At 44.9% G+C, this 16,448-nt stretch overlaps 1 protein-coding gene across 1 annotated transcript in view; it reads left to right on the top strand.

Annotated features, from left to right (window-relative positions):
* MMAB (metabolism of cobalamin associated B) overlaps positions 1–16,448 on the top strand; it is an 85,542-nt gene that overhangs the window by 57,927 nt on the left and 11,167 nt on the right. The window contains exons 6-7 of the mRNA XM_086943114.1: positions 5,078–5,175; positions 6,123–6,187. Of these exons, the coding sequence (XP_086799240.1) occupies positions 5,078–5,175; positions 6,123–6,187 (163 nt within the window). The remainder of the gene's footprint in view (positions 1–5,077; positions 5,176–6,122; positions 6,188–16,448) is intronic.

Here is a 16,448-nt window from a genome sequence, read left to right as displayed (position 1 = left end):
GAAAACAAGTGGTTTGTTAAAAAAAAAAAGAATAATTAAAAGACGCTAAAAATCAAACCTTTGTAATAAGGTATTTAATGTATTTGGTAAATTGTATTCTTAGCTGTGCATCCATAACCGTATACTTGTCAGACATTCGAACATGCACCAGACAAAGATATTTTCCATTCCAGTTAAAATAAGATTGTTGATATTTGTGAAAACATGATTACCCCCCCAACAAACAGTACCATCTTCTACCTTCTAAATGACATCTCAGTCTAGTTTTACATGTAAATGCCAGCATTTGTAAAGCGCACAGCTACCTCCAACGGAAGTGTCCTGGCGCTGTCGGTTTAGCGCTTAGGAACCCTTCCTAGCTTTTCCCTGTGAAATGTCCAGTCCTGGGCTCCCCCAAGGTGAAGCCGGGCATCCCAGCACTATTGGGGCCATTGTGGAGATTAAGCAAGCTATTGCCCAGAGTTGCAGAGTGGTACCCATGATTAGAATAGGCAACGAGGCGAGAATTATCAGGTCCGAGGAAATTGAGCCCAAGACCCGCTGAGGCGGGGTATTGAACCCTGGTCCCGGGCCAGACCTCTGAGCCACACTTCTCCACAAATTGAAACTATTGGAAACCCCTTCTGAACCTATGCATGCATAAAGCAAGTCTCAATTGTTTGCCTATGAGAATACCTTTCTTTGCTACTATACCCTGTAAATAAAGGGTAAGCGAGTTGCAGGCACTGGTGGTCAAGGAGCTTTATTCAGTATTGCATAGACTAAAGTGATAATGGGAACATACCCAATATTTATATCAAAGGTTGTTTCTCCTTTTGATATCAAGCAAGTAGTTTAGTTACCAGCTTTTCCAAAATCCAAGTATTGCTTCAGAAGTGGTTTTGTGTTAATTTGATGTAAGAAGGGCTTGTATGCTTGTATAGAAAAGACAAAAGATATTAGAAAAATAGCATAATTTTGTTTGGCACTTGTGCCACAAACCATGCTGGATTGTGGTTACCATAAAAGCAATTGCCTGATAGATTCTACAAAGAATCCAGATATTTTATTCATTAGAAAATAAAAAATCTCGAGTTAAACCGCGGAGCACAGTCTACCAGAAAAAAAGCAGCAACATTAGCTTTTATGGGTAAAGTATAAGAGACCTGTGTATAACAGCTACATGGTCCTCACAGAATACGCTCACTAAACATTATTTTCCATACACTGAGTTTCAAAATGAAGCTATTATAGGTTGCAGGTATTCACAAAATTGTTTAGCACTACACTTCCTCAAACCTTTCCATTCTCGGGTAATACTGCTACTCAATCAATGCAGACCATGTGAATATACAAGAAAGTCATGCTGTAAAAGAAACTAGTTACCTATAATTCTTGTTTTGCAGCTTGGAACTGTTTTAGATTCATGCGAGACCCTGCAGGTGGAGGAGGGATGTTGGTGCTATACTAACAAAAAAAAGAAATGAGAATTATGGGGTTCATTATGATGGTGGGCGGACATTAGTCCGCCCGCCATCATAACGGTGCTGGGACTGCCCACCAGACGTATAGCGGTCCCACCAGTGCAATTAGGATGCACCCTCAATGTGAAAAGGCCATGCTGAGCATTTCCCTGCACTACGTGGCAGGCACCATGCAGTGCCTTCCATGCAGTGCAGGGGAATGCATGGGGGAACCATGGGTACCCCCCTCCCCTCAGTGCACCCTCCCTAAACACAGAGGGGGCCCGCAACGGGCTCCCCAATCTAGCCTCCGCCTGCGTTTTCCCGGTGGGTTGACCGCCGCGAAAAGACAGGCTGAGAGGGATTTCCTAATGCTGTGTTTTGGTTCTGCACGGCGGGCGGAAAAGGACTGCCTTGCGGAACAGTGGCAGATGGACTTTCCGTCCGCCGCAGACACATTGGGATTCCCACTGTCATCCTAATTTGGTGGTGTTATTTTCCTGTGTGATGGCGGAAGGACCACCACCGTCTATGTTTTGGGTCGTTTTGTGGCCTTAGGCTTGATGTCTGAGTGAGTCAGACTGACTCCTCCCATGGTCGATGCCCAGAGTATATAAAAGAAAAAATTCAGTGGACACATGTAGACCCAACCCCTTGATGGCAGAATAGTGCACAGTATGTTAAACTAGAAGATGTTTGGGTTGCAACACTAGATTTATAAGTCACTGGTTTATTCCCACCCATTTTAGACCAGGGGATTAGAAATAAACAGGCTGCCATGTTACTCTGGAGCTGTAAGCTGCCTCTTCAGAAAGGAAAGTTTGGAGATGAGATTGACACTTCCAGCAAGATGCAGAAAAGCTTTGCCAGCCACCTTCTTGAATTGGTGACATTGATGTTGGTATTCTGAGCTTATTCTAGGTGGAACATCCCCAAATGTACAGTTGCCATCAAAGCTCCAGAATGAGGCTTCAGAAGCTTTGCAATGTCCTGAGCTGTTATAATATGAGATGGCGCACAGACTAACCAGTCATGAAGGAAAGGGTGCATGCAAATTCTATATTAGGAAAAATCCTTAAACCCAAATGAAAAAGCAAACCAAGGGAACGAGTACCATAGTGAGTACCTGTGGTCAGTGTGCTAGAGCACTCTGAATTTATTTTCCCACAGGAATGCCACATTGCCAAAGCTTGCCATATTTGGAATATGGAGGTGTGGAAATGGACATCTTGCAGGTAGATTGAAGAGAACTCCTCAACAATATTAGAGGTTTGATGTTCTGCAGACTATTCTGTATTCCACAATACTTTCTATCAGGTTAGAAGTCTATAATTCCACCTGATGACTAAAGCCAAGATTGACAGCACTCTTGTTTGACACACCTCCCTCAAAATAGGGATAATGGTACATTCCAGCACTTCCTGAATGCCCCATGTGAATGACTTACACATGCAGAGATTCTTGAACAAATGTTAGAGTAGGTGGAACATTCACAAAATAAAATACATCTGGTACTTGTTAGCCCCTTGCACTATGCACCCTGACGTGGAATAAGAGCAGAATTTGCAGAGCCTCAGGAATACAGTCCACGGCCAAGGGTGTGGGAACATACTTGGCAAAGTGAGAAAGACAGAAGATCATCTTCTCAGAGGCAAACCGCTTGCTTTACTTGATTGTTTTGGCCTTGAAGAAAAATGCAGAGCCCAGAGAGGGGGATATCAAGCAAGTAGCCTAGGGATATACAAAACGACCAGCTTCTAGTACTTGATCTGCTATTTAAATAGTTCTTGAGCATTGAGACCAAAACATTCTGGCCCAGAAAACTAAACTTCACTAACATTGTTCTCTGCATTAACATGCAACACAGAGGATGCGTAAAATGCACTGAGTCTGTTAAAATAAAGTCCAGCGTTAACTGGATTTGTTTCTCAGTAATGTCAGTGGCAGGGTATCGACTGCAACCCTACTGTACTACAAGCAAACCTTCTAAATCTTGCATGAGACCACACACATCATAGACTGAGTAGGTTCTGGAGTGTAAGGCAAATATTTGAGTGGCTTTTGTTAATGATGTTCCTGTGTCTGATAGCATCTTTAGGAGAAATATCTTCAGAGACTACTGTCCAGAATGGTGTGCATCTTCAATCTGATTAACAACTATTTGGGATTCTTATATCTTAAAGCATCCCTTTTGAATATCCTGACCGAGAAAAAAATGGAATAGTGTCTTGAGGTTATTACCCAAATACATTTGTGTCTAAGTTAGATCAACCTATCTCGAAAGCCCAAGTTTTCCCAAGGTACATAACAGCCTCTCCTTTTTGATTCTTCGCCTTGGATTCTGTCTTATGGTTGTAATGGAACATCGCCAACCTCCTGGTCTAGAAGAGAATCTGAACTGGTCCACAGAGACTGGAGTGGATGTGACTGGCCCTGACCAAATGGACACTGGAGAAGACTATGTGGCAGATGCAGCATTTGGAACGGGTACAAGCACAGGAGCTCAATAGGAACAAAGATCGGCTTGGTTACAGAAGCTAGAATAGTCATGGAGAGAAAAACTTTTCCTAGTGATGCATCTTCTGCAGATATCGACTTACCATGTGCAAAAATGTGCACGCCTTCAAAGCAAAATAATGCCAAGGAAAGTAGGTAGATTGCGATTCACCTTCCTCCGGAGTCATTGTTTGAAAAGCCAGAGGAAGCCTCTAGCCTAAGGTAACTCTGAGGCAAAAAACTTAATCGGCAATTCCTGCGCAGTAGGCGACCAATCGTCTTTCAGGACTGCTAAATCCTACTGGTTGGTATGAACACCCTGCAGAACACCGCTTTTGTTCAATGGCTTCCAGCCCAGGCAGCAGAGTATCCCACACTGCAGGGTCATCTGAATAAAAGAAACACCTAAAATGGTCAGAATAACAGAGGTGCAGCACAATTAAGAAGCCTGCTTCACACACCGGGCAGTTATCAACGTGGTTTACCTCCTTTTTCTCGACCCTGGAGAATGACTCGAATCGATTGCATGTTTGTTTTCTATTTTTATTTAGTAAGCAAGAAGGGGCATTTTCAACATGTTGGAACACTTTTGTGATAGTAGGACTGGAACAAGGAAGTGGGAGAAAGTGATACTGAAGGTATTTGTGTAGACACATTAATTCAGGTGAGCTGGAAGCAAAGCTCAGAGATGAGAGTAAGACAGAAAATGTGCTGCTCAGCTTGAGTTTAGAATAGATTAAAAAAGAGCACTTCACAGGCGCAGTGCTCTGGTAGCGGACCTGCGCATACACCACCAGGTTTGCCTCTGGTAGATTTAGAGACTGCGAATTTATATGAGGTCTGGTTGGCAGCATGGAGTCAGTTAAGAGTCCTCTCCTTGAGGGACGTGCTCTGCCTGACCAAGTCGCCTGCAGCAGTCTCCTGTAACTGGTCAAAGGATGCACCTGTAGTTTGAAAGGCATTGCCCATGTTATGGTGTCTGTAGCGGCATTCATGAACGCTACAAAATGAGATGAAGCAAATGGAGGATTTATTCTGTTGTGAATTTGGAAAGACCAGCAAGCATGAATGTGCGTGGCATCACCAGATGTTTTTATTTTTTATTGCGAAAAATCTATTCTCTTTTTACAATTTTGCAGAAAGGACAACATTCAATGAGAAGCCTGTTGAGGAACTAGAGCAGTGGATTGATAAATACTCTGATCAGCTGCCACCCCTTACAGCCTTCATTTTACCTGTAAGTCTTACCAACAGATCAAAATAACGTGCACTGCATGCGCAATAATGTGCCTCCTGATTTATTTTAAAGTCCTCTTCCTCTGCTGCACTTCAATGGTTGCATTACGGGCTCATCAATGTTTAAAAAAAATGTCATGCAAGGCGTAAGTCTCTAGATTTAATTTGTGTTTGGAAAGGTGGCCATCCCCTGCCAAGTTTGCTTTAGTCTTCTTTATGAAATCCTGTAGCCTGCGTTTTGTTTTTGCATGAACATTTGTTTCTCACCATGCCTTCATTCACTTATTTGTGCCTTCAGCGATTCACCCTCTATTTTCCACTGCCTCTATCAATCTTTCCAAATAACCTTTTTGTTGGCCAATTGCGTCAGAAACATCAAATAATGACCTGCTCCAATCTTTGCATCTATTTGTACTATTTCAATGAGTTCCTGTTTGAGATTTTGTCTCCATACCGCAGGATGGAGGGTACACATTCTTTCCCAGTTGATATGAGGATGATTTGGCTATCCAAAGTTTTCCATTACTTCTTTAGAGAGTGTTGTTTGTTTGGTTGGAGGATGGATGTATCCAAAACTGGAAGCTACACTTTTGACAATTAATATTGCGAAGTTTTAAAATAAGCTGTGACAAAGGTAGCAAAGACAGGTACATATTCAGCCACGCTTGTTCCTGCAGCCCTAGGTATGTGGGTGTGGTGTGTGTATGTATGTATATGTATATGTATATATATATATATATATATATATATATATATATATATATATATATATATATATATATATATATATACACACACATAGCTTTTGTGATGTGATATAAATGTGTCACATTTTTGTTTCATTAATTAGTCTTTTTTTTTTTTTACAGTGTCACCTAGGTAAAGTTACTTAATTGTCAAGTTGGTGCTGCATTAACCTGTATTGTATTTTTGTTGTTTTGTTTTTAGTCTGGCGGTAAAAGTAGTGCAGCACTCCATCTGGCAAGAGCTGTTTGTCGCAGAGCAGAAAGGTGGTAAGTAATGAACGCAAAGGCTGTAATTTTACTTTTATATTAAATGACCTGAAAAGAAAAGTACTTTTGGTCAATTTACGGAGCGACTTGCATTTTGTTAATGGCCATTGGAGATAAGCCGCTATTTCACTCTACCTGCAATCAAGATGTTAACTGAATAAAAATACCAGTGAGTAGATGTTGTTCTACCACTTGAAAGACAAACTGCAAATTACTATTGAAATCTGTTTATCAGGGGCCAGTACTTCCGCTCTCATGTGCAAGGTGGGTACGCATCGGGCATTCAGCACTGAAGGCAGATGTACCAGTTGAAATTTAGGGTAGTTGACCCAACTTACTCTGAAGCATGACTTATTGCCTTCATGTATCATTATTTCAAATAGCGATGACCTAATTGCGAGTCTCTGCGAATCACAATTAGGTAAACGCTATTTGAATGTATGAAATTGCATGAGTTTCATTTAGTGTTTCCTAATAGGTTGCAAATCGACCAGCCACATTAATATTAATGAGGCAGGTCGCAATTTGCGATCCATTAGGAATCGTCAAAATTAGAGGGATGGTGGCCTTCTGGGGTCAGCAGGCCACCATGTCTATGATTGATTTTAAATAAAGCAATCTTTTTAATAAATGCAGCCCATTTCCTCTAAGGAAAAGAGGTTGCGTTTAAAAAAGGATAATGTAAGATTTTCTTCATTTTTTTTAAGAGCTGGCAGTGGTCTGTAGAACCACTGCCGGCTCTTAAAACTTTTATTAATGAACATTCACAAACAGGAAGGGGTCCGCCAAGACCCCTTCTAGTTAGCAAATGGGTTACCACCTACCTGAATTTGATGATAAAATGAGAAATGTTTTGCGACGGTATTTGTCGCAAAACAATCCTACACAGCGCTGCGATTCAATAATGGGAAGGGACACCCCTTCCTAATACCAAATCCGTATGTATTTGCAATTCTAAATTGTGATTCGGTAAGATGTTACCGAATCGCTAATTGAAATTAATATATACCAAATCGCATTTTTACCAGTCGCAAACAGCTCGATTCTACGAATCGGACATTTGTGACCGGTAAGATGCATGTGGACCTTAGCAAGGCGTGAACGCATGCTGGAATCTGTATGAGTGTGGCTGCGGAATAGCTGGCGCCCGTCCAGACCTTGTTTGCCACAGCAGTCTTAAGAGGCCCCAGTCCCTAGAGAGCTTCTATGTGCTCGATCTTTCCTGTGAGCAAAGTCATGCATTGGACTATTGGTAGTACCACCGTTTCCTCCTCAGTTGCAGTTGATTGTGCAGGCTGTGCATTTGAGAAGGCACGCACGGCATTTGCCAATAATGCTTGAGTGGCCTAATCCGATTTTGGGGTGGCTGTGGGTACTACAGAGGGCCCGAAAGCCACCTCAAGTAAGTCTGCACATGACTTCTAGCAAGTGAATGACTATAGTGATGCTAGGTGCAGTCAGAAGACCGAAATATCACACATCAGTGGCAGACTTGAATAAATGTGGGTCTAGCAATGGACTGGTCTTAGTGTCTTCATGGTGGCCCTGAAAGATCAAAACTAGGAGTCACATCCTACATTCTACTGCTCTGTCATTTTAAGTTTAAAATTGACCCACACCTGATCTACATTCACACATTTGATGGTATTGTACGCAAGCAAGAATTGTGTAAACATTTAATCAAAGCTGGGAAAACACCAGAATTAGGTTTATTAAAGTGTAAAATGTTTATTTATGTAACTTTTCTACATATGTTTAGCCTTTTTGTAATCACTCTTATTTTCAGAAAGTATGTTGATAGAACCACAGGCAGATGCATTTATTTCTACGCTTCATATAATGTGGGGAAGGTGAGAAAGTCTGATTAGAAACCAGGCCTCCACAATCTAAAATCAGCAGTTTTCCCAGTGACCACATCTCCACCAACAACTCTGTTGCTGCTTTAACAGTTATCTTCCAAGTTCACTTTGCCAGGGGGCCATACCCGTGGTTTCACAAAAAATCCATGCAAGCAATTACAAATGCAATAGGTTTCGCCTTGTCCAACTCTTCCCACAAAAACCTTAGCAATTGCAAAGATAATTGACTTTGAATTTGAAGAGGCTAACTAAGAAGGTACACCTACATAGAATGACATATGTTTACTTGCACAGGTTCTTCTCTGAACCTACCTGAATCATAATAACAAAATGATTTACATTGGTTCCTTGACCTCATCCTACTATGGCTGCCCACAATATACCATGAACTACTGCCATTGTGCCAGTATGCTGCCAGAGAATATAACCCATGTACACTATTGCCAGCACATTACCAGGAATTGCCACCATTGGGCCAGATCCAGCATTTCAAGGGTGGTAGCAGTGGACAAAACATTCGCTCCTCACCCACACACAGAGAATCATTCACACACAGTCACAAACTCAGACATGCACTCATATAAACAGACATATACGCACACACACTGAAACAGGCATGCATGCATTCACGGGAACACAGTGTAGAAACGTTATCTTTTTTTAAACTTAACCTTTGGAATGACTACTACTACTGCTGCTTCACTAGACCTGCTTCTTCTCTTCCAGGCTCAAGTAGCTCCCAATTGGTGCTCCCAGGAGAGTGAGTGCCAGGGCAGTGTGGGAGAGTAGGGAACAGCAGGTATGCAGGGGAACTTGCCTTTTGTAATGACTCCTACTGCTGCTCTGGCGTGCCTGCCTCTGCTCTCCGAGGCTCAGGCAATACCCGATTGCAGCAGAGGCTTCTCCGCAATGGCAGAGGAGCGCCGCGCCACTGGCTCAGAGCCAGCAGCTGAAATCTAAAACAATATTTTTTTTTCAGAACAATTTTTATTTCGTTGACAACTGGCATATAGGACACTGTCCCTCAAAACACCGAAGGACCAGTGAGCAAGTATCAAGGCATTGCATACATTTCAGTTCATCAACATTTTGAAGTTAAACAACCCTCCCAACCCCCACCCCAGGTCCAACCCCCCTCCCTTCACAGTGTCTACAGAGTCCAAGAGCAAAAGAAAAAAGATCATGTCACTACCAGTGGGTACTCCCATTCACCCGGGCTCAACTGAGAATTGTTCGACATCAACGTCCTGTTGCGCAGGCGGGTCCAACCATAGCTCTCTATAGTCTGCCAATCGCTTCCATATCTTAAAATGTTTTGGGGGGCTGCCCCTGGCCTTAAACACTGGATGCTCCAATCCCATGCAAAAATCCAACCCCCTCTTCCACACTTCCAGCAAAGGGGGCCTGGGGTCCTTCCAGGCTCGAGCAATGTCTCTTTTGGCTACAGTGAGGCCTAGGACCAGTAGATGACGCTTATATATGTTTCCTCCAACTTGTTCCATGATATGCAACAGGCCCAGCTGCGGCGAGCGAGGAAGGTCCCAGCCCAGCACCTCAGACAGGCAATTCCACACTCCCACCCAGAATCTCGTCAATTTTTCGCATGACTATACTGTATGGATAAACGTGCCCACCGCTCTCTCGCACCTCAAACACTCAGGAGAGGCAATCAATCCCGCTCTCCACAACCGGTCCCTGGTGTAGTAAGCCCTGTGTAAATATTTGAATTGGATGAAACGTAAGCGCACTGCTATTGCCGCTCCTCTCGGGGCTTCTAGGGCCTCCCGCCAGTCCTCCTCCTCGAACTCACCGATGTCACTCTCCCATACGGTACGTAATTTGTCTAATGGAGAGGAGCAATGAGTGACCAGCGTTTGGTATATGGTGGATATTTTCTTTCCTTCTAGTTCCCCCATGAACACCTTAGCCTCTAAAGGGCTAAATTCAGGCAGCGAGTCAAGGCCCACTAGGGAGGGGGACAGGGCGCGTCGCAGCTGCAAATACCTAAAAAAACTGAGTTCGGGGCATGGCATATTCCTCACTCAATGCCTGGAACGATTTAAGTGTCGTGCCTTTCATAACATGCCCCAACATGGAGATGCCGATGGCATCCCAGCCCCGAAACCCCTCCAAGGACGCCAGGGCTGGCAATTGTCCATTCTGCCACAGCGGAGTCTCTCTCGTCAATTTGTTCCACCACCCCATGCGGCACAGAGCTCCCCGCCACACTTGGGAGACCACCTGGGTAACCACGGGAAGCTTCTTCCTAATGGGAGCGGAATATAGGATGGTATGCAGCGAGTTCGGGTCCATTATATAGCGCTCGAGGGCGTAGGCCAGGTCGCCCCGGTCTCCGTACCACCAGTCGTTGAGTACCAGCAGGTGAGACGCTTGATAATAAGAAAAAATATCCGAGGTGGCTAGACCCCCACAATATGTAGATAAAAAGCAAGTACGAAGGGCCACCCTCGCAGCACCACCAGCCCAGAGAAACTGGCTTAACGCCGAGTTCACTTGACGAAACCACTGCGGCGCAATGAGGTATGGAAAGTTTTGCAGCTGGTACAGGAGGCGCGAGAGGGCCACCATCTTGAAAATTGCAGATCGACCGTAGATGTTCAGGGGAATTCTGGACCATGTCTTAATATCCGATCATACGCGGTCCCAAACCGGAATCACGTTGCGCGCCCAAGCCACTCCCGGGACATCAGTCAGGAAAACACCGAGATACTTAATACCGCCAGCCGCCTCCTGCAGCGCGGGCGCCCAGGGCCCCCTCCCCGTACATCCCCCCAGCACCCATAAAGTAGATTTCCGCACATTCAAATGTAGGCCTGATACTTCCCCAAAGATTCGCATTCTCTCCAGAACTCTAGGCCCTGACCTGTCTATGTCCATAAGAAAGAAGAGGACGTCGTCAGCGTAGAGTGCGATGCGATCCGATGGACCCAACTCCCACTCGAGCCCTCGCAACTGCGTGTCCTTCTGCACCCAAGCCGCAAGTGGCTCCATGGGCAATGCAAATAAGTAGGGTGATAGGGGACAGCCCTGCCTGGTGCCCCTGCCGATGGAGAAAGGGTCCGACACCACCCCCGCCACTCTCACCGACGCCGTCAGATCTGAGTACAGTAAATGCAGATAGGAGAGGAACCGAGGCCCAAGACTTGGGCGGGAAAGAAGCGCTCGGAGATAGACCCAGCTAAGAGAGTCAAAGGCTCTGTCTATGTCGGCCAGCAAAAGCGCCGCTGGGATTCCGGCGGCCCGGGCCGCCTCTACCACCACTTGGGCACGACGAATGTTGTGTCTCGTCGCCCTGTGGGGCATAAATCCTGCCTGATCAGGGTGAACTAGGTCCATTATGTAGGGGAGAAGGCGATTGGCCAGGGCTTTCGCCAGGAGTTTTGCCTCGAAATTTAGGAGCGAAATCGGTCTATATGAGGAATGAAGTTCGGGGGGCCTCCCGGTTTTACAGAAAGCCACAATTTCGGCGTGTCGCCAGTCCGCCAGAAGGCGTCCTCGCTCCCTGGCTGCCTCTAATGTCTTCCTATACCGCACCCCCAATTGGAGATGAAAGGTTTTCAAGAACTCACATGGGAATCCATTAGGTCCCAGGGCCTTTCCCGTGTTAAGCTCCCCAAGCGCCGTACTCAGCTCCTCCAGTGATAACGGGAGCTCCAGCCGATCTCGACCCTCATCTGGGAGCGCGCGTGGCGGGAGGTCGGCCAAGAATTTGTCAACGTCCTCCACGGGGAGAACATCCTGAGGGGTATAAAGAGCCGCATAATACTGTGCGAAGCTGGCTGCAATATCCTCCGGGGTCGACACCGGATCCCCCCTAAAACGATATTTTAATATTGTTTTATTTTTCAGCTGCTGGGTCTGAGCCAGCGTGAGCAGGGAGAGGTAGGGCTAGGGGTCACAGGGAGAAGTTTGTTGTGCACTTCTAAGTGCTCATATCTGTTTGGCCGGCCAAACAGACATGCGCAGTTAGGTTTCTCAACCCGGCTGGGAGGAAACACCACAGACTTCCTGTGCCTGAGCGGAGGGTCTAAACAGCCTACTCAGGCCAATCCCGGCACTGCTTTCTTTCTATGAGAGCAGCGTCTGGATTGGCGGTGAGTCTGTCCCAGGTACTGTCGCGACTCAGAGCAGCAGGATAAGCACGAGAGCAGCAGGAGAAGTGTGAGGTGGCCGCAGGGACGTTTTATAAAATGTATTGTTTTATTCAAACCCCCCGCCGCAGCTGCTGCCCCCGCTGCATATTGGCAGCAGCTGCGACTGCCTGATTGGTGCTCCCAGGAGGGAAAACAAAAATGCCTCTGGTGGCCTGGAAGTGGAGTGGAAGAAGGTGGAAGGTGTGCAGGGGTGGGGGTAATTATAAAGGTGTAGAGGGTAGGAGAATGGGCTGAAGTGCCTGACTTTGTGGGTGGTAGGGGCAGGAGGAGGGTGGTCTAGGGTATCAGCAGCCACCAGGTGTTCTGGGGTGTTGGGAGAACAGGCACAATAGAGGTCCTGGATTTGCCTCTGTATTTGTATCTCAGTGGCAAGACAGAATAGGTATTGTTGCACAGGAATGCCTTGGATACACTTTTTCTCTCACATAGTAGTAGGTTGTGCAGTGCCAAAGAACTTGCTGAATGTACATTTTTCTATTGATCCTCAGTCCTTTTTTGCATTGCAGTTTTGAGGTGAAACCTAATAGCGGAGCATAAAAAGGACTAGCCTCTCTTTAAAAGCAGAAAGATGGTATTTGGGAGTGAATGTAATGAGCGCAGTAATGGATTTGTAATTTCTCAGTTTTGACAAAACACTACATTAGTGTTCAGGGAGTGACCCTGATTTAATCTGCTCAACAGAGCAGAGGGGCTGGTGGTACTTGAAGTTGTGCGTGTATCGTCAGTGACTACGTTTTTAATTATTGCGTCTATAGTGCAGGTATGACACCAAGATATACATAGTAGCTTTATAATACATGTAATCCTGTATCCCCTGTCTAAAACCCCATCTCTAATTTCCTTATTATGGTTCACTTGAGATGGTTATAATAAAGAAATAATGTAGTTGCTCAACTGTAATAACGGATTACAGTTGTTCCGTTATCATAATGCATGCTGCCAGAACCAGCAACAAGGTGAAGTGCAGGTCATGGAGCACACTTGCAGTCACAATTTAAAGAAGAAAATGTAAACTTGCTTTTTATTCGTCTGATATGTATTCAGAAAAGATATATATATGGCAATGTGTTTGGTTTTTTTCAATGCTCTATGTCGTTACAGGAAAGATAGAATCTCTCCATGTTTCAACGTAGCATGTTTAATTAAACCGATCCTCATATTGTTTGGCAAAAAATACTGTTTTTTTTGGTGTGTTAAATTTATCAGAAGTTTTGCTTTTATTCTTCGTGTTTGCAATGAACATGAAAGAGCAAGACACCAAACATTTACGTAGTTTATGGGAAGACTAATGTTGTGATCCTGTATTATAAGGTATAAAATACCCTCTTCCGTGCATTGAAAGAGTTTTGAAGATCACCTTGGAATTCCATTACCTTGTACCTTTGGCTTCATTCCTGTATATAGTATCTCTTCAGGGGCATGTATCTGAGGACCTGAGTTGGAGCCTATGCTTTCCAGGTGCTGCTGAAGCCTCCCGCGTCGGCCAGCAGAACCAGATGCTGGATGTGTGACCTCTTCACGGACAGCAGTGGTAGCAGTGAAGTGCTGGGAGAAGGAAGCTCCAGAGGGGGATATGGGGGATAACTATTGAAGGATAATAGCATTGCATGTTCCCCACCGAGTCACTATCAGATCCTGGCATTAATAGAGGAGGCACTGCATTGGATACATGGTCAAAAGACATCAAATGTAAACCCACTAAGAGCAGAGAGGACTTTTTCAACTCCAGGCCCTCCAATCCCAGGGATCTAATGTTGTAGACAGTAACCTTGACATAAAAGCTGTAACTTGCTTGGTTGGCTTTGCAGAGCTTACAGGGTAGTACTAGGAGGGCAGACAAGATTTCAACCACAGAATGGCCATTGGAGAAGCTCAAGGAACAGCTAACCCATGTGGGAACAGATGTGGATGCCCTGGAATGGTAGGCTGTGATGTTGGACCAGAAAGTGGATGATCAAAGTGAGCTTCTGCAGAGATCCCAGAGGTCTGAAGAATGTGCCTCTCGCCTTTCTAGAATTGAAGGTGGAATACCTAAAGAATGAGGATCCATGTTTTAGGATTCCCTGGTCCAACTAAGGACTCAGAGTTCAAGACCACAGTTCAGACCTTTCTAGACAGTGCAGTATTGAACTGAAGTGAGAGTCTCCAACACTGGTGTTAGAAACTTTCCGCCTGCCCACTAAACGCTCTGTGGGAGAGAGGAGGGCTGTGAGGACAGTACTCAAGATAAGGGTCGAGCAACATGAAAAGTAAATCAGATGCACTGCTTTCCAAGTGAAAGAATTGTGTTTGGAAATTTCCATCTCCACATATTTCCAGACACAAACCTGACATCCTTGAGGCGTTAAATTAAGAAGGAACTTCTATCCATGCGACTTGAGACCTTTCTTTCATTTCCTGCTTGCCTAAAAGTCAGAGAAAGAAGAAAAGGCTGTTTTGTTTTCTAACCCCAAGACCAGCCAGGATTTCCTGAAGGCCCAAAATTCTGAGACTGCAGCTTATCACATAGGATAATACATGTTAACGCAGTCCCGGGTGATATTTTTCTTGGTATAATTATCCGTCAGAGGATTTTCAGTTTCACCCAGGATGCATTTTTAGATCTTGTGCTTGCAGCGTAACCATTTGAAAAGTGGTGCTAATAGTGTGAATATTTGTTCATCTCTTTCCCCTTTTTCACATTCCTCCACCCCCCCAAAATGTACCTGCTGGAATTATCTGTGCCAAAAGCGTTGAGAAGCTGCTTGAAATGTGGAGATTTTTCATACATGTATATTTTACAGTGCCTTTATGATGGTAGACATAGAGAAGCTTAATTGGTACTGTGATATACCATCTTGGTAAAGTTTTTTTCATTTAATAAAACTATGTAACACTGGAAGGATGGTGCTACATTCGAAGAGTGAAGAAAAGTTCACACGGGTCGGTAAAAGCAACATGATGGAGCATCACTGCAAGCAGGAACACCTGGGGGCACAGGAGGCATGAAGGGTACAACTGTGTCTCAATGTTACTCGAGGAATTGAAGTCCACAAAATATACAGTGTCTGTACTATGATGTCCGAGCTAGGGGACGTACAGCAGTTCTGGCCAGCAGGCTGTTGATGCAGTGAGTGGTGTTGTGTGAGTTAGCAATAACAAAACCCGTTTGGCTCCTGATGGACTCCGTAGAACTGTTTCATAAGTGTTGGGGCATAGTGAATGCCGGTTTAGAATGTTGAGTTTGTGGTTACATGCTGACATTTAAAGATGCCTAATACCATGCTGCGTGTGTGCCGTACTTATTGGCGGGTACTCAGGCTGAGGAGAATGCTACAAGTGGCGAAGAGGATGGAATAAGTATCCTGAAAATCGGTGTGCTCGCCCAGAGAGTTTGCTGTGCTCCGGCTAACTGGACGTGCATGCCACGTATGCCTTGTCAAAGTACAGAATCAACGTTTATCGTATATGGAGTCAAGGCACAACTCCAGCCAGTGTGAAGCATTAGAAGATAATGAAAGCTTCAATGGGAAGTCTACACATCGTTGGATAAGAACCTGCTGCAAAGGCTGTAAAGAAAGGTGCTGCACTGCTAAGCAACCTAAAGCTATGCATCATATGGAATGATAATGGAAAAGGCAGTTACAACCTGGTTTTGAAAGAGCAGAAAATAGCAACTGCAAATTGCAAGATAACGCTGCGATCAGAAGCGCTGTGAGACCGAGGTCATCAAGGTGTCAGACAGTAGAAAGAGGCGTCCTAAAAGCCAAGCAATTTAATTACTAGAAATGGTCATCTGCTTACCGTAACTGAGTAAAGAGAGTCATCATATCACAGTGGTGGGTAGAGTGGCCCCAGAGGAAGTGCTCGGTGTTGGGCTTTCGAAACTGTCCATATACGAAGCAGCACACCACCGAAGTCCGAAGCTGCCAGGTGGAGGCTCAGAACAACTCCAAAGGTCTCCAGAAAAGTGAAGGGCTCCAATGAGACTAATAAGGAAATCAAGTTCTACAGACTGTCAAAAATGACCCCCAGACTGGTGCAGCACAGAGCCTTAGAGATGGTATGGATAAAGTGGGTCCTAGTGGACAGTAGACCGTGTCTGCGTGAACTCTCTCCATGTCAGGCAATCTCGTAAATGGTTACAATGCCTCCTTCCTGGAATCACCACTGCCATTCGATACTGCCATTAAGGAAAAGTATTGGCAACAGATGGACTGCTTGGATAGAGACATATTATGATTTCAT

The sequence above is a fragment of the Lissotriton vulgaris genome, chromosome 11, assembly GCF_964263255.1.
Source record: "Lissotriton vulgaris chromosome 11, aLisVul1.2, whole genome shotgun sequence".
NCBI classification, from domain to species: domain Eukaryota; kingdom Metazoa; phylum Chordata; class Amphibia; order Caudata; family Salamandridae; genus Lissotriton; species Lissotriton vulgaris.
Note: the sequence above shows the minus strand (reverse complement) of the source record. Positions and strands in the feature narration are given on the sequence as shown.